Source organism: Gavialis gangeticus, unplaced genomic scaffold (assembly GCF_001723915.1).
Source record: "Gavialis gangeticus isolate Ggan-Ray unplaced genomic scaffold, GavGan_comp1, whole genome shotgun sequence".
In the NCBI taxonomy this organism is placed as follows: Eukaryota; Metazoa; Chordata; order Crocodylia; family Gavialidae; genus Gavialis; species Gavialis gangeticus.
Window position 1 is genome coordinate 7,925,868 of NW_017729026.1, and position 23,034 is coordinate 7,948,901.

The 23,034-nt window shown below is 42.6% G+C and overlaps 1 protein-coding gene across 1 annotated transcript in view; it reads left to right on the forward strand.

The window, feature by feature from the left end:
• LOC109299688 (protein SOGA3-like) overlaps positions 1-23,034 on the forward strand; it is a gene marked incomplete at its 5' end in the record, with an annotated part of 81,598 nt that overhangs the window by 22,941 nt on the left and 35,623 nt on the right. The window contains 3 exon segments of the mRNA XM_019520210.1: positions 18,395-18,466; positions 19,159-20,334; positions 20,487-20,628. Of these exon segments, the coding sequence (XP_019375755.1) occupies positions 18,395-18,466; positions 19,159-20,334; positions 20,487-20,628 (1,390 nt within the window).

Sequence of the window (23,034 nt, forward strand, 5' to 3'; positions counted from 1 at the left end):
GGGACCTGAACCTGTTCAGCCTCCAAAAGAGAAGGCTGAGGGGGGTTCTAGTGGCCTGTTATAAACTAGTCAGGGGGGATCAGCAGGCATTGGGGGAGTCCCTGTTCCCCTGAGCACTACCAGGAGTGACGAGGAATAACGGTCACAAGCTGGCAGAGGGTAGATTTAGGCTTGATATCAAGAGGCGCTACTTCACAGTCAGGGCGGCTAGGATCTGGAACCAACTTCCAAGAGAAGTGGTGCTGGCTCCTACCCTGGGGGTTTTTAAGAGGAGGTTAGATGAACACCTTGCTGGGGTCGTTTGACTCCAGTACTCTTTCTTGCCACGGCAGGGGGTTGGAGTAGATGACCTACTTAGGTCCCTTCCGACCCTAGAAACTATGAAACTATGAAACCTGTATGTCTTAGTCCACTTATACTCTTTAAAAAAGCTAGGAAAATCAAATAGGGTGTGCAATCAAATAGGGTGCTGAAAATCAAATAGGGTGCTGAAGGTAAAGAATCTTGCATCAAAGAAAAGTTATCAGAGATATGTTGTTATTTAGTGTATCTATAGTTATTGCTCTATTTAGGGCTTCTTTTCACTTGCCCTCAAGTTCAAACCTTCAGAGAATGGACAGAAACCTTTTCAAGCATCTTCTCCTGAGCTTCTGGGAAGAGAATGTAGGGTGACTGAATCAGGAGGACCCAGATGAGCAGCACTGATGTTCCCTTTCTTCTGCACATGGAATTTGTCAGTGCATTTTTTATGCCCCCACTCTGGCAGTGAGTCCAAGGTACCAGCATTCCTGATCATAGTAGCGTGAAGCACCTCAACTCTAGGATGATTCCCAGTGCCTCAGGTTGGAAAACATGATATACTGTCAGGTTATACAGTATTTCTGCTAACAGTGCTAGAAATAAGAAACATATTACTTTACGTTATAGTCCGCCCCCTCCAAGAATATGTTAGTACAGTACATGTACAAAACCAGGTGAAAAAAATGGCAAGACAGCCACCGGAACATGGATGAAGAGTATGCAGTACTTGAGACTTGCCACATAAAATAGTATCATGTTAGCTATATAATAGCTCACTCGTTTATCACTTTCTCTAAATAATGCTTTAGATAGCTGAGTTTCCATTAGTAAGATATACAGTACTTGCAATATGTGTTAAGGTGGTTGAACCTACTTTTGCTGTATGCAGTAACCAAAGGACACAGAATGCTATTTAGAAGCCGGTACATTACTGGCATGTGGTATTGTGTGCTAGTGTAACATGGGTATTCATCTAGTAGTATGAATTTAGAAGGTCTGGTGTGGAAATGTTGGTCCTTTCTTCTGCAGTCTTTACAAAAATAATCTCCTTTTCAAAGGTGAGATAGTTTAATATATGTGTTCTGTTGCACATACTTGATAACTCATTTCCAGGGGACTCAGAAATAAGACAGTGTGCAGTGTAGCAAGGATATTGCTTAGAGAATTGCAAGCAAAATGTATTCTCTCATTTTATACCAAGGGGGAGGAGTGCTTTGTTCTGAGAGAAGGACAGGGGGATTGTTGCCAGGTTACTGCTGGTAGGCAGGAATGCTTCAGAGCTTATTGTTTGCAGGTTATCTAAATCAGTCTTTATCACAATCATCCCATAGCCAAAGTACTAAAGGTTAGATTGTTACAATCCTACCAATGTGGCATTTTATTCTGCCGCACTGAGCTTGTTGTGAAGTTGGCTACTAAAGTATAACAGCAATTGCGTTTTGTGTGAAGTAGGTTAATATTTGTGAGCGTGCTAAAAAGCTCCAGTAAATACATTCCATATAACATAGCAAGCACAATCTTACCTTTTTTTTTCTAGAAATGAAGCACAACAGAGAAAGGATGGTGCATTTAGTGGCGATGTTTAATGCTGTGTGTAAAATATTTGCTTAGGTTATATGTATGAGGATAGAAGTGACTACTCAGGACAGTGCATACTGTTTGTGGCAATTCTTCGTTCATTTCTAGCATGTCTGTACTTTACCTCATTCATGTCCTTCTTGTAATGTTCACTGCAGAATTACATGGCATCTTTAGCCCTTTAGGACATTGCAGTTACTGTATATATCCCTAGTATATGTCATTGAAAATCATGTGGCTATAGTCACAAAACTTAGTTTCACTACTGAGGCCAGATCCAGATGTGCAGGCACGTGAGGTTTGTGGCACATATTGCACATTAAACTGCACATACTGCATATTAAAGTGTGCACTGCACTGCTAATTATCAGTTCTGGGGTAAAATTTGCTACTGGGAAGTCCTGGTAGCAAAAAATTCCCCTGGAAAAAAAAGGTGTCACAAAGCACACCAAAGTGCTTTGTGCCGAGACAAACACAGAGATGGGGGAGCAGGCAACCCAGTGCAGGGCAGCACCTTTACTGAGGCACCTTGTGACCCAGCCAGCCACTTCCCCCCTCCCTTCCCCAGCAGCACATGGAGCGGTGGGACAAGTTGTCCTGCTGCAAAACACATGAATAAGAGTGTGCACTGCTTCACAAATTTGTGCCGCTACTACTTGTTCTGCTGCAAATGCACAGCCTTGCTTACGTGGATGCGGCCTGAGAGTGAAACACTTCTGTGGGATATGCCACTCTTCCACTGTGACCAGTGACTGTTCAGACTCTTCTACTGAATGCAGAACATTTGATGTTTTATTAATACTTAATGGGGCCTGCGTCTGGATGTTGGGCTTTAGATGTTTGCTTATTGTCAGCTGGAGGTTTGTTTTGAACATATCTCAGTATTTGTAACACCAAGTAACCAGAAACCTCTGACATTTTCAGTGCCTTGGCAGATCCAGGTTCTTGTAACATTTCATAATCAGTATCAAACATTACATCCATTATTCTCAAGTAGAAGACATATGTTGAGCTTCCTGGATGTGTTTTTTTCTCCCAATAAGTGGCTTTTACTTGTTATGTGAACATTTTTCTATCATCACTAGTTAAGGCATCACAATCTAAGGTATGTTTAAGAGACCAAAGGATAGCCACTTATATTTTGCCTTATGTGATCATAATTGTATCATAGTTGTGGAGCAGGCTACCAAAATATAAGAGTAATTATGTTTTGTGTGAAGTAGGTTCTTGTGTGTGAGAGTGCTAAAGGATCTAGTAACCTGTTTATGTCACAGATGAGTGCTTTCAGATGCCTTCTGTGCACTGGATTTCATCTCTGTGGAATGTAATAAAAGGAGTTTGCATTTATCTAGTTCATGATTTATGGCAGCCGTTATGGCTGCTTAATTACCAGAACCATATGATGCTGCAGGCTTGACTAAACCTTTTTGATTTTAACAGATAGTAGCACTTTGGACTCCCAGTGGCATGATTTATTAGAGGCAATACCAGTGACAGCAGGGTGTGTTTTGAACGTTACCATTATGATATGCAGGCAGAGGCAGACCAAAAGGTTATTTCCAGTCTGGAGAAAGGACTTCTTGTTGTTGAATTTAAAGCAGGGCTGTCCAACTGGTGGCCTGTAAGCCACATGCTGCTCACGAGGAATTAAGATGTGCCCCCTAGGCTCCTGCTTGGCTGCTGTTTCCCTCTGTCATTTTGGCTGCAACCATGGCCAGAGTCTCAGGGCTCCCCCACCCTCCTCCAGCTGCTGCTTCCTGCCTCTGCCATTGGGGCAGGGTAGTGCAGTAAGCAGTACAGGGAACTGCGGGTGAATATGGGGCAGCACACGGGAGAGAGGGGGAATGGAGCTGCATGTGAGGAATCGTACCTGCATGGTGCAGCAGTGCAGGGTTGCGGGGGAGAGCAATCACGCTCACATGCCTGTACATTGGACCAAGGGAGAATTGCACTGATGTGGCTGTATGGTACAGCGGGGAGTGGGGCAGTGCCCAGAACACTGGTGGATGGGGGTGGGGTTTGCCCACCTGGGTATGTGGTACAACAAGGAAGGGGAGACAGAGTGTTTGCACAGCCTGCTGTCCTGTGGCTTGTGTGGCATGGCCCATACAGCTTGTAACCCACACTGGCCCCCTGGGGCCTTAACGAGTTGAATAGCTCTAGTTTAGAGCATATCTTAGAGAAAAACATCTTGATTCAAAATTTGCCAGCGATGAAGAATCTCTTGTTACAATGGTTAATTAGTCTTGCTGCTAAACATGTTCACCTTCATTCTAGTCAGATGTGTCTAAATCAGTTATTCTCAACCAGGGTACCATGACACCTTGGGATATCACAAGATCCTTATAAGGGTGCTGCACAATATTAGCAGCACCAGAGGTCTCAAATAGGAATCCACTGTGTCAAAAACATTTCTGACCTGTTGTGGCCTGAGTTCTTTGCAACAGAAGAATTGCTCTATTACTTTTCCATAGTGAAAAAAAGAGTGGAAACTAAGAGCTGGTGTTTTCTGAAGCATGCTTTGTGTCTAACAAGAGGTGCCTGGGATCCAAAAACATTGAGATCCACTTGTCTAAATTCAACTTCCTGCCACTGGAAGTTGCTTCATCTTTGTCTGTAAGGTTCAAGAGTCCATTATCAAAGTTTTCTTCTCCACACAGGTATTTTTAGACTCTGGCCATGTTACCACTTAACCTTCTTTTTGTTAACATAACTGTATTGAATTCCTTGAGTCTTTCACTTCCTTGAGTGTTTCCTTGAATTTCTTGAGTTATTTGCTGTATCTTAGTGAATTTTTTATGAATCATCTATAATTTATCAATGTTCTTCTAGAATTGTGGACATCAGAACAAGATACAGTATCCCTGTAGCCATCAAACCAGTGCCAGTTATAAGGGTAACCTAACCTCTGTGCTCCTACATGATATCTAAATTCTTATGCAGTCAAAGATCCCATTAGCCCTTTTGACCACAACAGTGTAGCGGGAACATGTGTTCAGCAAATTGTCCACCGTATCGCCCATATCTTTTTTAATGTTGCTGCTCCCCAGGACAGCATTCATCTGTTAAATATGGCCTCCTTTCTTTGTTTTTGGATATATAACTTTATATCATATTATATGATTATGTCTGGCTCTGTATTAGTGACCTGTCCTCTTCAGGTCACGAGTTTACTCCTGTTCGAACCTTTGGGTTTTCTGCAGACTTTCTCAGTAATGATTTTATATTTTCATTCACATCATTGATAAAATACTAAAATCGTAGAGCTAAGAGCTGCTCCTTGTGGGATCCTTTGTGGAAAAGTACTTGTTCACGTGCAATTCCCTATTTACATTTTGATATATGTCACTTAGCCATTTTGTAAACGGGGACACATATGCTGGATATATTATAAGCCTACTGCAAGAGACAGTCCAACTGAGATATCAAATTTGAGATATCAGATTGTTTACACTCTAGATTAACAGAACTACTTAATTAATGTCAGTCTTTGACTATGCCCCTATTAAAGGCTATTCCATTTTAAACACCGTCATTGAACATGAGTTATTGGGCTCAATGCAAGAGTAAGTACATGAATTTCTATGGCCTGTGTTACACATTAGGTTAGACTAGATGATTTAATGGTCCCTTATGGCCATAAAATCTCTGAAACTATGAAGTCATCAATTTGTCACTGTGATTATTCTGCCTCTTTGCCATCTTGAATTTTGATTTCAACACAACTGCAAATATGTACTAAATGAGAATACTTTTAGCAGACTTTAAATTGTTAGTGTATTTAAGATTTCCAGAACAAAGAGGAAATGGTAAGCTGGCTTATATAATGCCATGGGCTAATTCCTGGTAAACATGTAGTAGAACAGTGTTCCTCAGTACTCGCAACCAGGTAGATGTGTGAATTGCAGGGTCTTTGATATTATACCCTGTGTACATGAAACTGCCTGTTGATAAAGCTGTGGGGTGAATGGGCCTAGATTGGAGCACAGAAGTCTGCTGCTGAGGGGCAAGAGTGAAGGCAGATATCCAAAGAATATATATATATGATGGTAGCACTGATAGGACAGCACAAACTGCCTCCAATTCAAAAAGGGAATTCTGATGTTCTCACTGTATTAGTTTACATATGTAGGGAAAATGCGACTTACAAAAACAGCTTATTTCATCCCCTTTTGTTACATGACATAAAATTGTCTTTGCTTGCTTGCTGCTACCTTATACTTACCATTGTCTTAGTTTGCTTATTTATACCTCTGTTGAGCTCATCCTTGGGTCTGCAAAGGCTATTCCTAACACAAAATCTTCTGGGGCAACTGAAAGATATCTACCACTCTTTCCCAATATCTAGGGCACTATGGAGATGCTTCAGCCTTGAAGCTACTCTGTCTTACACCAGCTTGTAACCCATTACCCCAGTTTTACCAAAACAGTTCCCTGATGATGGCAAAGAGATAAATGAAAGCAAAAAGAAGGCCTTGCTTCATGGACAGCTGTCAAGTGGTGATTGCTATTGGTTGTTCAGATAAAAGTGAGATGGTGCTGTATTTATGCAGAGATAGTGTCCCCCTTCAGTACCTTAGTGGACAATCTGGAAGACTGGATCAGGACATGAGAACCAATTCTTTCCAGTTCCCACATAAGATGGAAGTTCCCTTCTCCCCAGACATGAGGAACAAGTGTGAGTCAGCAGGTATTCACGCCCAGGCCCATCTAAGACAGTGGTTGGCATCTCTTTAAGGCCGCAGGCTGGATTTACCTAGTTTGCGTTAGAGGCGGGAAGACAGGCAGGACCTGCTTCTGCCACTGCTTTTGCCAGTGCTGGCATTGGGATAGCACCCACTACCACTACTTTTCTTCACGGTAGCAAGAGAAAACTGTCATGCTGGTGCTTTTCCCCACAGCAGCTGGGGAAAGTGACAGCTGACAGAGCTCCCCTCCACTGAAAGCTGCTGTAGCTCCATGTTCACAGGCTGAATCAAATGTCTCTGCAGGCCAGATCCAGCCCATAGGTCATAAATTGCCAACCCCTAATCTAGGACATGCAGTTATGCCTGAGCATTGTTTGTTGAAGTTTAATGCACTATATAAGAGTTTATAGACTATGATGTGGAGCCAACATTGAATGGAAACAAATAACAGGACAAAACCAGAGTAAACAAATTGATGAAAAATTCCCTTCTGAAATGTCTGTCTGTATTTTATACTCTTTTATGAAAGATTATCCTGATTCAGTTTCTATTCATTGCTATGTTCATAGCAATGGATATGCAGAGAACTGGAAGATCTGTCCCCAGATCTCCCAAATTTCTTTCCTCTGGTCCTGAGCACACAGAATCTAATATAACTGCACACTTTAATTTGTTTATGCATGTGCTGTAGGAGACCATAAAGCTTTCTCTGTTTCATTAATATTATTCATAATATTATATTTTATTTAAAATGTTATTCATAACATTTTATTCATGGTATGAGTAACACACTAGCGTCTAGAGGCCCCAGTCTGGGTTGAGGCCGCCTTGTGGTCAGTGGTATGTAAGTATAGTTCAGATACCTCTTCTGGAGGAAGCAAAAGCTCATTGGATCTATAACTATGAAGATTTTCTACTCTAAATGTGAAAGTTGAATAAAGCAGCACTGGGTCTCCTCCATCTCTGAGGCTTTATTAATCCTACACAATGGGCTTGCTGTCACTCCACTTATCCACAGAGAACCCTGTATGCTATATTTATGAGAAGTCAAGAGGATGAAATCAAGGGATGATTTCTGAACTTTCTCCACATGGTTGCTTCTCAAGGCTTTTTCATCCTCTTGAATGTACCCTGCATTCTGATCTGCTTTTTTCCACAAGATGTTCCATGGTAGCTGTCCAAGGTACATCCCTCTGGGTATAAGGACCTGGCTTTCAGGTCCTACCTTCATTCTTCATTCAGATCCTATCTTCATTCATTCTACCTTCATTTCACAATAATATGCAGACTCCTGATGTGCATGTTTTGCTGCACTAACATCTATGCAGTCAAATAAAAGAGTCTTACCCCTGCCTGTGTGTTGTAATAACATTTGTTAATATAAAATCCATGTGGATAAAGCAGAGCGCACAGAAGAGGAAGCTAGGGTTTGAAAACTATACACCATATTGCTTTCTTATTAGGAAGTTTTGAACAATATCTTTCTATTTTTTCCCTCTCCTTAACTTTTAATTTTTGCTCCAGTCCAGTTGGTTAAAGTACTATAACCACTCAGTGATTTATGTATGTGCTGTATTACTAAGGCATGGGATTTAGATTGGCTGTTTTACTTCTCATTTCTGTTGAGGCATTTTGCTTATAGTCTGCTTTTTGCTTTACTATAAGAAAAGTGAAGACCCCTGTGTTTGGGCAATGAATGTCATTGTTGTTGTTTAGTTTGTATTCAGATAGCACCTGTTGAGGTAGACTGAGTTGCTAATCAGGACCCATTGTGTATGGCACTGTAACAATCCATAACAGAAATATGTAACCTTACAACCTACGTGTAAGACAAGTGAGAACAAGCAGAGACCCCAGGCAGGCTGGAGAATACTATGAAACACAAGTAATGCTGGCCACCACACTGCAAAAGACCCTGGAATGAAGGGATCACTGTGCTCTTGAGATTTACCCTTGCACCTTAGGATTTCAGGACTGTGCTGTTGGTGACCTTGATATCTGCAAACTTATTCTGGCTGAACTGTGTATGGCTAGATTTAGCTTTCTTTGGATCAGTAATCAGTTGAAAGATATGGTGTTAAGTGAGTGAGGTGTCTCTCCTTTTATGGAAGGAACACAGTACTTTCACCACATTGCTAACCTGCTGGTTCAGACTGCATAACAGGAAACAGGAATTAGAATTTGATCTGTGTGGCCATCTCATGCAGAGAACTTTGGAAAGCTGACTTTTATGGGTTGACTCAATTTATACTGAGCTTCCAATGTACATACATCCCTTATAGCTTGTGCCAGCACTGCATGCCTTCACCCAAGTCACATCATTTGAAGGTGGGTAGGCTTTCCAGTGACTCTTGCGGTACCTGTGATGCAATGCAGCGTGGGCCTTGGAAATGGCTTATTATAGGAGGCTAACGGCATGATGAGGGAGTTGTGGGGACTCAGGATCATCTTCCCACAATGTCATTTCCTCTGTCTCGCTGTTTCTTTCGATAATTTCGACAGTGTTTTTTGAAAGCCTCAAATCCCTCACATTTTTTGTCCCCACCATCAGCATGAATACTACAAAGGCATTCATTATGATTAAGTCTATTCTGCTAGCAGGCCTCACAAATCATTTGCATTTGCACCATTAAGTGTTTGGATGCTGTAGAAATGTGGATATAGCAAGGAGACAAGAGATGAATGAATGGAAGCTGCAGCAAATTGCCAGCAGTAGTGGGCCTACAGAGGCACACAAAGTGTCTATGAATGTTTAAGCACTCAGAAAGAAAGTTGTTACTTAATAATTATGTTTTTATTTGGGTAATAAAAACTGTGATTCTGTGTTGCACTTCAGTGAGAAGATCAAACAGTCAGGAGGAAAGAGGCAAAGAAAGTACAATGTGTTTTAAAGTACAGTGCCTGTGTAGGCTTGCATCAAGGTTGATGCACGTGAATTTGCAGTTTTCTTTTTCTTCTTCTGTTTCTCAGTTGTTCAGTCACCGGTAGTATTGAATGAACTTAGAGCATGGTAGTGTGTGGCTTTTTGGAGGTGATGGTTATGCAAAGGTGAAAGTCGGTTGAAGAGATATGGTGTGCTGTACTCAACAGTCAGTTATCTTGTGCAACATTTCCATCTACTGCTCCACTAACTTCATAATCCCATGCACCTGTTTGTGCACGTTCCTCCCTTCCAGCCTGTCTTTAAACTTTTTGCTTTCTACTCTTGGTCTCCAGCTGCCCTCTCATTCCATTATGTCTTGGCTGTGTCTTTGCATTTCAGCAGCTCCATGAATACATCCTCCCTGAAGCATCTCTTGTACTTCCTTATCAGGTTCAGCCTTGTCCCTTATGTCAGAGGGGCACCTTTTGAGGACATGCCAGTCAAAGATGCTGATAAAAAAGATACAGAGCTTATAAGATTTAAAGTGATAGCACAAAGGAAAAGGTATGTATAAAAATTCCTTTGTGCTATAAAGTTGTAATGATAAAAGTTGTTGGGATGGACTGCTTGCAGGGTTGTTCACTATGTAGCAATTTAATGACTACTGAGGAGGTAGGTAATTTTACTGAGGCAATCAAATTACCCTGTAATTTCATCCTGGGCCAGGAGGAAGGCACATTAGGGAATCTCTGTAAGGACAGCACCATTACAGGCTGCTGTAGTTTTTCCTGATACCTCACTGCTGAGGTGGCTGAGCCCAAAGAAAGCAGTTGCTGAAGGTGCCCAAAGTAGTATGGGAGAATGTCCTATGGTGATGGAAGAAACAGGCAGTTATACCCAGGCATTTCAAAGGTAAGGGGGTTTTTACTTGAGCACGGTCCTGAGATTGTCTCAGAGGGTCAAAAATTCACTTGTATGATTATGAACAAAATTCGGGGTAAGGATGCCTGGGCTGCAGCCCAGCCATGGTGGTCAGAATCAGTCTGGAAGCCTGGAGATTAAGGCATCACATTTATTTCCCTTGTTCTTCCTCTTTGTTTGTTTCAGCAAACTGCATGAGTGAAATATCTGGGCCTAGGATCCTTGTGGATAGACCAATTCTATATGCCATCTTTTCCAGAAAAAACACCAGGCCAACTGTCTACTACTGTGGCAGGGCCACAAATCCTGCCTAGATAAATTGCACACACTGGCACTGTGATCTTCCTAAAACTACTGCTGTACCACTGCAAGGGCATAGGCAGCGACAACATCTACATGTAACACTGACTGGACAGTCATTACTACACAGTCATTGAGTACTTGTATAAGTACCAGAGTAATTGGTACTTATACAGGTTATTGGTACTAACTCTTGTATAAGTACCAGAGTTACTATGCAGTAAAAGCTGAATAGCGTTTTTGTGATGCTGACTGCACAGTAGTTCCTTACTACTGTGAAGTACTGTCACATCATTACTGCACAGTCAGCATCTCATGTAGACATGACCACTATGTAGCTGAGGGCTCAAATCTCTAAACCTTTATGGTTAACCATCCTGCAGACCTCCACTAAATTAACTGGGACAGGCTGCCCCAGGATTTTTGTTGTTTTGTGTACACAGGAAGTTGAATCATTTTCAAAACAGCTAGAGCAGAATACTGGGGAAAGAAGACCAGGCACTTGGAAGGGGGAAAAAGCAGCGCTTACCTAAGCTGCCCTCTCCTCCTTTGCTGCTCTCTATCCACTCGGAGGGGCTCTGGCTTTGATTGTCCTGTGTTTGGAATAGTAGCTGCCTGTCCAGGGAGAAGTTAGTTTGTTTTAGTGCCTCCAGCCTTCTTATCTAAGGGTTATCCTTCTCCTTGCTGTAGGATTCAGATATTCCCTCCTTGGGGTCCTATGATTGCATCCAGAATGGCAGCTTGGTCTTTTCTAAGAATTGCATGAGGTGCCTTTGAGAAGGGGCAGGTCATGGAGGCAAGTCCAAATCAAGATCACCCTCTGGTGGATCCTTTGCACCACTCTCATCCCATTCCTAACCAATGATCTGTGTATCTTCTGCTTTTGCCTCGTATATCTTAGTTATATACCATGGTTCCTTTGGTTTCCACAGATCTGGGATTGCACAACACCCTTTTCTCACAGTCTGAGGAGGTTCTACACTTCTTCCTTTCTCCAGATAGGAGCAGGAAGTTTCCATGCACATTTCTGTTTGTGGGAAGCCATACCATTTTGCTGGCATGGTTGGCAGGAAAAGAGGATTTTCTAAAACAAAGAGAGGTGGAACTTTTTTGGTGGGTGAAAGGACATATCATTTTGAATAACTAATCCCACATTCAATTGTTAATTACTAGCGGGAGAGTTTCCTAAAATTGTCAGTGTAAACATAGTCTAGGAGACCATCTTTCTCAATCTTTTCCTGTTTCATTAGGTACTCAAGTACAATTGTACTTTAAATAAGTAAAAATCTTGAGAGGCATATTAAAAAAACCTCAGCTGGGCAATGCCTTTAGCATACTGTTGATCCATTTTCAATAATAATAATATCTGCTTTTTCATGAACAGAAATACTGAATATATTTTTCAAGTTACAGAGAAAAAGGTACTTTGACACACAAACTTCACCTCACTACTGTGCTGTTCTAAGCTTAGCTCTGGAATGTGGCGTCAGATTTTGAGCATAGCGGAGGAATGGTGAAGGATCTTGTTGGCTTGTTCTGCATTACATCTTGTAGTAACATAATGCAGCAGAAAATTGGGCAGCTAGAAGCTGTGCCTGCATTGCTGCTGTTTCTCCTCATCCCCCTATGGTTGCAGCTTCCAGGGAGTAGGGGACTGAGCCAGGACCAGTCTGCTTCCACCTGTGCTGTGCTGCAGCTGGGAAGGAGAGGGTGGCAAGAAGTGGCAGTAGTGCAGATGCAGCTTTCAGTCACCTGGCTCCACCTGCTAGAAGCTGTGCTTGTGCTGCAGCCAGGGAGCACAGGGGTTGGGGAGAAGTGCTGGCAGCAGCATGGTTACAGTGCTCAGTTGACCAGCTCCAGTGCAGTTCTCCCACTATTAGAAGCGGTGCAATAGTGGTGCTTGGAAAAGTAGCATCGGCACTGACGTGGCTTGCAGCTGCTTGTTCCCATCACATGTTCAAACAAGCCCCCTCACTACATATGGGCTGCTGAAGCTACCAGGCCCATGCTGGAGTGGAGCCTGGTTGTTCTAGCCCATGGCTTAAAAAGGTTGCTGGGCCCCCATGTTAGTGCCTCAAAAGGAAGAAAAGCAATAGGCATTTTCAGGTTGTGGAAATTGTGCCTAAGAGGAGACACAATAACAGTCTTCAAGTATCTGAAGGGCTGCCATAAAAAGAGGGAAAATAACTTTACTCTCTTGCTGCAGAGAGTAGGGCACAGGGCAATAGCTTATGGTTTCAGCACAGTAGGTTTAAATTGGATATCAGGAAAAACTTCTGCACTGCTAGAACAGTGAGGCAATGAAATATGCTGCTTAGGGAAGCCGTGGAGGCAGGACAAGCATTGCTCAAGGATGATTTCAGAGTAGTTATGCCTATGCTATACAATGGGTATTTCCCATGCTTCTAGACTTTGTTGGTTGCCACGTAATGCTGGGAAGGATTTTTTTCCCTTCCTGTTGCTGCATGTGTCAGGGATTTTTTTTTCATCTTCCTTGGAAGCATTGGGTATTAACTACAGTGAAAGCTAGTGTTCCTATTGGGACTAAAACCCAAAGATTCCCAGCTGGATGGTCTTGCCCCTCTGTTCAGGGTGAGACCAATCATTAAACTGGATCAGGAAGGAATTTTGCCTCGTGGTCAGACTGGTACAGACTGTGGTGATTTTTGCCTTCTTCCTTGGATCTCTCAAGCATATTTTAAAAACTCACAGAAAGTGGTCACGGTTGTCCCACTGCCTTTCTTGTGGCAGGTTAGGATGTTATGCCTTGTGATTGTGTCAGGGTTGGCTATGGAGTTTTACTAATAGATTAGATCGGGGTGCTCAACCTCTCTGGCCTGTAGACCAAATGTGGCCTGTGGAGCCATCGTATTAGACCCATGGGAATCCCCATAGGTCTGGATATTTGGCAGTGGGGGACTGGTGACCATTTATATGGCCACCATCCCCCCATCAAATTCCCCAAACCCCATTCCCCACATGGATATTCAGAGACTAGCTATGTCCCCTTTACTTGTGGGGGCAGGCCATGCCCCCCCATTTCTGAATTTGGGTCGTGCCTTTCCCCCTTCCCTCCCTAAGGCTAGACAATACATCCCTTCCGGCAGGACTGGGCCATGCCCCCTTCCTTCCCACTGGGGCTGGGCCATGCCCCTTTCCCCTGTTGCCAGGGCTGGGCCATGCCCCCTTTCCTCTGCATAGTCTGGGTGGAGCTCCTTTCCTCTGTGGGGGTGAGTTGGGGCTAGCCTTTCCCCTCTTGCCACAACCTCTATGCGGCCAGATGGTGCCTGCTCTGCCTGCACTGAATTGGGAGCACTGGCTGAATCTGGCCCATTGACAGACTGGGCACTGGCAGTCCATCTCACTGGGCAAAAGTTTGGACACCAGTGGGTTAGGCAATTGATTTATATAGGATGGCTTAGTTAGATATGACCCAGCCTCAGGCAGGTGGTTGAACTAGATGAGCTGTGAATTTCCCTTCCAGCCCTACCTTTCTCCGATTCTAGGATTCTATGATTCTAAGCATATCCACAGAGTACCTGCACATAACTTTACATGTGCCTAGTAGACATCATAATCTGAAAGTCATGCCACAAAAATCTCTGTATAATCTGTCTTGCTCTTAAATTGATTCTCCCTCCTTCAATTTTTCCCTTCTCTTTTTGTTCTCACCCAGTCTGAGTCTTTTCTTTGACCTCACACTTTCTTTCATCTTCTATACAGTTTTACGACTCTTTTGCCATGCTGAATATATCTCCAATATATGCCTCTTTTTCTCTCCTTCCCCTTGAGTTTAAGATTATCAGAGGAAGGAGGAAAGTTCAGTTTGTCCATTTTTATACCATCCCTAATTATTTTCTTACAAATTCAGTTTCTATGAATTTTAGTATGTATTAGCTGTAGGTGATTTAACATACTGAAAATATGATAAATTATTTTTTTATGGAATATAAGGAGCCTGGAAATAAAAGGATAGTGTGTGTACATAACAGAAAAGCTTATGCTCAAATTCCAGCTGGGCACGATCACCTTATTTTAATTGCCTTTGTTGCATTTTTCATGATTTTCACCTGTAACATCATGTTACTGATGCAGTTAAACAGCTGCTTAATTCATTAGAGGTTGGTGTGTGCCCTGGGTATAGTTTATTGTAAGTAGAACAGAATAAATGTAACATATAAACACAAATGTTTTTTATTAAAATGTTTGTATCCTGACTCTAAAAATGACATTAGCATTTGCAGAAAAAAAAAGACTGGAGAAAAAAAATAGTTTCTTCACAATCCTCAAAATATGTATGTTTGTTATCTGATTTATTTATTTTTGTAATGGGAAACTGTCATACAGTTTTCATCTTTAATTTTTAAAAAACTGCAGGGCATACTGAAGAAGTCAGAGCTGAAAAGTTCCTTAAGTCTGAAGAGGTTCTGAGTTCTGTGATGGGCAAGGGGGAAATGTGGGTAATTAAGCAGAGCTTTATTACTGTCTCCAGTACTTTGTGGGTGGATCTACATGAGACACTATGGCACAGTGGCAATGAATTACTGTGCCGTAACTCATTGGTACTGCGCAATAGTGTTCCTGGGCACTAACCGTGCAGCGCTGCTCCTGTGCAATAGTAACAACCTACTGTGCAGTAGCTCATTGCTATTGCAGTTGCATCAGGAAAAAACCATGTCGCGATAGTACTGTGCAGTAATGCCAGTTACTGCACAATCATTTAATACTTGCATAAGTGAGTACTAAATGACTATGCAGTAGCAACTGCACAGTCCACCACATGTGTAGATGCGGCCACTGTTTTAAGAAAGTTTCCAGTGCCTTTCCTGTAGTAAAAGTAGGAAGCTGACCCTCTCAAGATTCAGCTCCTTATTCATCTTTGAGTTTGGACTCCTGCCTTAGGAAGACTTACTTTCTCATTATATAAAAAGCCACTGCCAAACTTATTATCTTGATGAGATGTTGGCTCTGCATCTTGTATTAATGGATCATCAATACAGAAAAAAAAAATTTAAACCACCAACCTCTTACATTTTCAAAAAATAATGCATTTGTTTTATTACTTTAAACTTCTGTTTCTCTGGATTCATCAGGTTCCTGGAACTCATAAGTACCCAGTTAGGAAGCTAATATGTTTTAATTGCTCTATTATACTGCTGTGTCTTCAGCATTCACATTCAGTCACCATTCACTGTTTCTTCAAGAGCTGGTTCCAAACTGTAACTCTGTGTTTTGGTACACCCTCTCCTAATTCTGCACCTCATGGCTCAAGTTGAAATATGCATTGGGCTCAAAGTGGAATTCTGAACCTAAGTTATTGTGGGTCCACTGATAGTAGCTTCTGGTTTTTATGTTATCAACTTTAGTTTAGCACTGTTTTCATTTGCTATGAGAACTACCCTCAAAAGACGGTAAGCAAATGGGACCAATGCATAGAGCTATTGTGTATGGTAGACTTACCAACTGTGTTCTGACCCTTGAGGTTCATGGTCTACAAACTTCAATCTTTTAGTGAACAAAACTGGCTTTAGTTTTGGACACCGTTGTTTTCTCCTCTTGCTGGAGAAGGACAGTCTGAATGTCTTGGCTGCCTGTGGGACAGAAATTCACTGTGCAAGAGAAGGACACCCCATCTAAAAAAGATCAAGACTGTTGATAGTTCTGTCCTATGTTAGAGATTGTGCAGAGTTGGGATATATTAAAATTTGATGTAGAGCTGCATAGGAGACAAGGAATGCTTCAGGAGGAGCATTCTGAATCAATTCATTCTCAGTATTTTCCTTCCTGGCCAGACCCATTTAGTTGTCAGGATAAATTGGCGCTTGGCAGAAGCAGAGGATGTGAGCTGTCATTGTTTTCCACTACTGCTACCTCTAATAATGGATTCTCCATCACTAGTAGCCAGGAATCCCAGTATATGCCGGAGGAATCTTTATGGATATACTAAGTGATTCTGAAGCGGCACTAAAAGTATGAGCTTGTATTAAGCTAAGAAACAAAGGGCCAGATTTATATTCTTCCAGTAAACCTAAATGGGCTGTAGGTGGATTTTAGACACACAGTTCACAAAAAGTAATCCAAATTGGCTTGACTCCAGCAGTTGAAGAACTTCTTAGGCACCTTAAAATCAAAAGTGCCTCAATTTTTGCACTGAAATGCTCCCTAGCATGCTCAGAAATGATGCAGTGCAAGAAGTAGTGAGCTGCCTGAATTACGCGAAGATTCAGGTCAGAACGGGGGGTGCCTCAAGTTTGCTAAAGACTCCAATCCCTTAGGCTCCTACAAAGGGATGCCTGTCATAGTGATGGTGGTGCCCAGTGGTGTAACTTAGGGAGGGTGACATGGGCAGCTGTCCCAGCCCAACATGGGGGAGAGGAGCAGGTGCAAAAAAAATTGACTGCTGCTATAGCCACATGATCACAGTGGCAGTATAGCAGCAACCAGGAGTTGCCACCGCCTGCATGTGGCAGCTGCCCTGGGCACCTGGCTGTGTTGTTATGCTTCCGGTTGTGCCCACCTTTTGCACAAATAGCATAGCAGCTAGAGCACTCACTCAAGAAATGGGAGACCCAGATTCATTATCCTCCTTTACCTGAGAGGCTGTTTTAGCTTATACTTAAGTGGCCCAGCAGGTAGTTCTAGAAGCCAAAGTTTTCCAGGTCATATCTGCTTTCTAAGCACATCTCCTGCTCTAGAGGAGTGGGTATAGAGAACATAGCTTAGAAGCTGCCAATATTCTGTCTATTCCATCCAAGGGTTCACCAGGCACAGAAAATCCCTGCAGGATCTGACCCATTTTTCATTATTCTATAGTCAGTGTTATCTACTCAGACACCAGGAATGACTGTGGTGACCCATCCTTCTTGGTGCATAGCAAACAGTCCAAGCAAACAAGTTGCAAACAACCCAGCAGGTTAAAATTAGTCAATCAAATGATTTAGTCAGTGCTTGTGAATATATGATTCACCCACATATATTAGGACTGGCTTGCACATTTGAACAAAAAAAAAGGGGGGGGGGGGCCTAAACCCCTGAGAGAACTTATTTCCATCAAATTATTCCACCAGCTCTAGTTTTAACATTTATTTTTATTTTTTTCCTTACTGAAAAGGAACCAGTTACTGGGAACTGCTGGCTTCTTATTCCCTCTTTGGTTTTAGTCACTTAAGTCAGTCTATTCTACCATCCTGGGCTGTCATTGAGAGTTATACAAATGTTCGTGTGCAAACTTGAAGCCAGTATGTTTGGATACCAACACTGGTGTAGCCACATGAACCCAACTATGACTGTGTGTAAGGACAGTGTCATTGCAGCTATACTGCTGTACAGCTGTGTAAACCAGACTAAAGCTAACTCCGATATGTGTATGCAAGCTACAGTCATACTTCTGGATTGCAGTCTAAACTCTGAATGAAATCCTGACACCACTGAGGGTAATGGCAAAGCTTTCATTGACTTCAGTGATACCAGATAGTGCCATCTGCCTCATTTTTCCCCATTTGAAAAATGAGGTAATGGTACTTACCTTTAGGACTGTTGTAAGGATTCTGTATTTCCTGTTTGTGAAATGTTCTTATATGCAAAATGCAGTCAACTATAGTAGCTATATTATTTTGCCTTGCATGGAATTTATGTTATGTCTCCAGCTCAATTTCTATGCAAAGTGCTGTTTTAAAAAATGAGGCTGAGTTAGATACATCTGAAGTGACATTTTCAATGTAATTCTTCTTTTTTTTTTTTATAGCAGTCATTGAAAAGAAGAGGGAGCAAAGACTTGCAGAAATCAGAAAAAAAGTCACAACAGACACCCACAGAGGTATGGTGAATAATACCTTAACTTATGCCTTCCTTGAATCTAAGTCAATTAAGATGAGTTGAGTACCTGGCCCTATAGTGTTTGTGGTATTGTATTTTATTATATCATGTTGCTGAAAGGTGTATGAGACACTTGGGCCCAAATCTGCAGTTTTAACATTAATTCAGTCCTATAGTGAGAGCCATACAAATTTGGCCTGTCCATGGTACCTCATGGTCTCAGAGGTCCAGGTTGTAGAATCAGGGTGAAAAACAAAACTCCCATTAAGTAAACGAGCATTTTACCTAGTTCAGGACTTTTGTGTGCTGCTTTGAGAGTTCTGGGGTTGCAAGTAGCTTTAATTTTATTTATTCAGCTTTTGGATACGGAATTTTAAAATGTATAATCTCACTCTTCAATTTCCTCCCCTTATTTTTTCTAAAAAATCTCATTCTTTCATACCAGACCTCCACACATATTTAGGGACATTCATATCAAAGAAAGTAGATATATGTTTTAAATATAATCTCACTCCTTGGGAGTAGAACAGTAATAACTATTGTAATCTTTTAGCATCTGAAATTTTGATCACTTTTATTGTTAAACTTAAAAATTTTATTTGACTTCTTAATGTAAAAGTCATTTGTGATGTCAGATTATTATTTCTTTACTTACATCAAGTGAGTGCTAAATCTTTTATTTCTTTTCATAAGGAGGACAATGAAGATCTGAAATGCCAGTTGCAGTTTGTCAAAGAAGAAGCTGCCTTGATGAGGAAAAAAATGGCTAAAATTGATAAGGAGAAAGACAGATTTGAACATGAACTGCAAAAATATAGATCATTTTATGGGGATCTAGACAGCCCCTTACCAAAAGGAGAAGCAGGTGGACCCCCAACCACCAGAGAAGCAGAACTCAAACTTCGATTGAGACTAGTAGAGGAAGAAGCCAACATCCTTGGAAGAAAAATAGTGGAACTAGAAGTAGAAAACAGAGGACTGAAAGCAGAGCTTGATGATTTAAGGGGAGATGATTTCTCAGGGACAGCAAACCCGCTCCTCGGGGAGCAGAGTGAATCCCTCTCAGAGTTACGGCAGCATTTGCAGCTAGTTGAAGATGAAACAGAATTGTTGCGGAGAAACTTGGCTGACCTGGAGGAGCAGAACAAACGCATCACAGCTGAGCTAAACAAATACAAGTATAAGTCTGGTGCCCATGAGAGCTCAAGGCATCATGATAATGCCAAGACAGAAGCACTGCAGGAAGAGCTAAAAGCTGCCCGTATGCAAATCAATGAGCTTAGTGGCAAAGTCATGCAACTTCAGTATGAGAACAGGGTATTAATGTCCAACATGCAACGCTATGATTTGGCCTCTCACCTTGGGATCCGAGGCAGCCCCAGAGACAGCGATGCTGAAAGTGATGCGGGGAAAAAAGAAAGCGATGATGATTCCCGCCCTCCTCACCGAAAGAGGGAAGGGCCCATTGGGGGAGAAAGTGACTCTGAAGAGGTACGTAACATCCGGTGCCTGACTCCCACAAGATCTTTTTATCCAACCCCAACAGGGTGGCAGAAAAACTTCACTGATCGGCAGCAGATGAAGGACATCCGCTCAGAAGCTGAGCGACTAGGAAAGACAATAGATCGCCTGATTTCTGACACAAGCACCATTATAACAGAGGCAAGAATTTATGTGGCCAATGGAGATCTGTTCGGACTGATGGATGAAGAAGATGATGGCAGCAGAATACGGGAGCATGAGCTTCTTTATCGGATCAACGCACAGATGAAGGCATTTCGGAAAGAACTCCAGACTTTCATCGACAGACTAGAAGTTCCAAAGTCATCAGATGACCGAAGTTCAGACGAACCTTTGTCAGTGAGTCAGGTAGACTTTTACTTATTATGGCCTACAGGTAAAAAGGGACTGCCAAACAATTTCAGCCAAAAATTTCACCTATGGCACCTTAAACTTACAATAGTATCATGGGCAGAGTCTTTGGTTTCTAAATATCTGTGGTTTAATTTTAAATCCCTAAGTCCACCACAAGGGACCTCACTACAAATGGAGTCATTTGGGCTACTCATGTGAGTAATGGCTATTTATGTGATTGTAGGATTGGTTTTACATTAAAAAATATAACTGAAGATACTATTGCTGTAGAAGGGCGTGTTTACATATGCAATTAATGTGAATCAGTAAACTCCTGAATTTATTGCTGTCAAGATTATTGGTCCTGGGCACACCATTTGAATGTGCACCTGGGAGCAATAAATTCTAGGGCAATAAACTCTGGAGTTTACTGCCATTTGAATGCATGCCCAGAAGTACAACACACTGAGCTGGGATGGAGCAACCCCAGGTGGCAGGGAGCCCAAGGGGTCAGCCTGCCAGCTCAGAGATGCTCCCCCCTGGTTCAACATGCTGTGGAGGGGCTGGCGGGAGCATGAGAGTACTTTAGTGTAGCCAGCAGGCAGCCCCTCCAGCTAGCCTGCTAGCTAGCAGACAGCCTCTGCATTGAAGCATGCTCATGCCCCAGCCACCCAGGGCAGCATCTACACATGCGCTGTGATGGAGCTTTTTAGGAAATTAGTTTACTCCAGCCTAATAAGGGTGTACATGTAGATGCCAAGATGTTTACTGCAGTCAACCGTGCAGTAAAGATGCACCCAGAAACAGCAAATTTGTCTCTTTTGGCATTTTTTTTTGGCTTGTACAAGCACTTGCCAAAGTTGGACCATCATCACTAGTAAGGACATGGAACAGATATTCTTTGGTGTTAGAGGGCAGTATTTAAGAATAGTGTTGTTGGTCTAATAAAAGATATCACATCTACCTAAAGAACCTTGCCTGCTGATGATAAGAAAAACAACCATTTTAGTATCAGCTCCTACTGAAAAACAGGAAGAAACCATCAAGAAAAGAAGCAAATGGAGACATTACCAGAGGAGAAAACAGTTTATTGCCACAATTATAAGAGTGTATATCAAACACCAGGGATTAATTAACATGAAAAATTACTTTCCAGATGCACAGAAGGGTATTGTAGGAGATGGAACAGAGATGTTTTGATAATAGCTTAGCATGTTAGTTCATCAAGTGTAATTTGCTGCATCTATTAATGGCCATTTCTTACTCAACAGTAGAAGAAGAACAAAACCAGTGCAACCAAAATCCTGCATATTACATACAGGATGCATCTACACATGCAAAAGCTGTGGGGTGGGTTTACTTTAGAGCAAATCTTATCCCACATCCTCGCATGTGTAGACACCTGCCTGTGGTGGGTTTGCATTGCAGTAATTGACTCTACAGTAAACCCACCCCAGGTGGGCCATCTACACATGTGGGGATGCGAAAGCAGATTTGCTGCTCCTGGCAGCAGTTTGTTCCTGCCCTCTCTGGCCCTGCACCAGCCCCTGAAGCAGCCAGGGGGAGCTGTAGGCTCCCCTTGGGTGCTAGCCCAGGGGCTGGCAGGGAACACAGGGCCAGGAGACTGCTATCTCCTGGCAGGGGTTGGGAGATTGCTCCCTGCACTTGGGAGCTGCCTGCTGCCAGGTGCCAGGTGGGGACAATGTCCTTCTGCCCCAGCAGCAGGGACCCCCTGATTGGAGTCAGGAGGCTTGGAAAGAGCTGTAGGGGGGTCCACTGCTAGCTGCCTTACTGGCAGATCAGGGCAGGGGGCTGGGATCTACCCCCACAGCTCTTCCCAAGCTCCATACCTCAATCACCCAGTCAGGACACAGGGCTGGGACCTGCCACTGACCAAGATAGTTCCCGGCCAGCCCCGGGCTGCATGGGCAGTCCCTGGCTAGCCCTGGGCTGCATATGTAGACTTTCCCATGCAGCCTGGGGCTGACCAGGAACTGTTCTGGTCAGGAGCAGGTCCTAGCCAGGCTGGGAGATTGTTCCCAGCCCTCACTCCATGATTGCAGTTTCAGAGTGGGGGCTGGGAACTCCCTGCTTCTGGGGCAGGAGGAAATTGTCCACACCCTGGCTCCAGTGGTGGAGCCTGCCTTGGTAGTAGGCAGCTCCTGGAGGCAGGGAGAAATCTCCCACCCCCTGTTGCCTGGTTGACCAGGAGCATGTTTGTTCCCAATCAGCCATCTATATGTGCCGTACTGCACAGTAACTAATCGCAAGTAAATTTGCTACTTGTATTTACAGGTAGCGAATTTACTCATGATCAGAGCAAATTACTGTGCCATAAGAGTCTTAACGTGTAGATGGTGATGTTTACTGTACAGTAATTTGCTCTAATCATGAGTAAAGCATCTTGTGTAGACGCGCCCACAGTATTGTTCCATACATAATCTGGGGAGGAAATTCCTTGCTGATCCTCATGATTATCATCTTATGACTTGATGAATAAAATCTACTACTTTTATCTTAGCATGCATGCATCTTATCATACAAATGTTGTTATTACTAATAGCATTGTCCAGATTTCCTAGTAAGTCTCTTATTATGTTTTGGCAACTTTATGCAGTGCTATTAGTTGTACCATCAAAAGTGTTGCTATGGAAAGCTGACAGTATTTTTTTCTTATTTGTATATTGACTAATTAGGTTTTTATTTCTTTATATG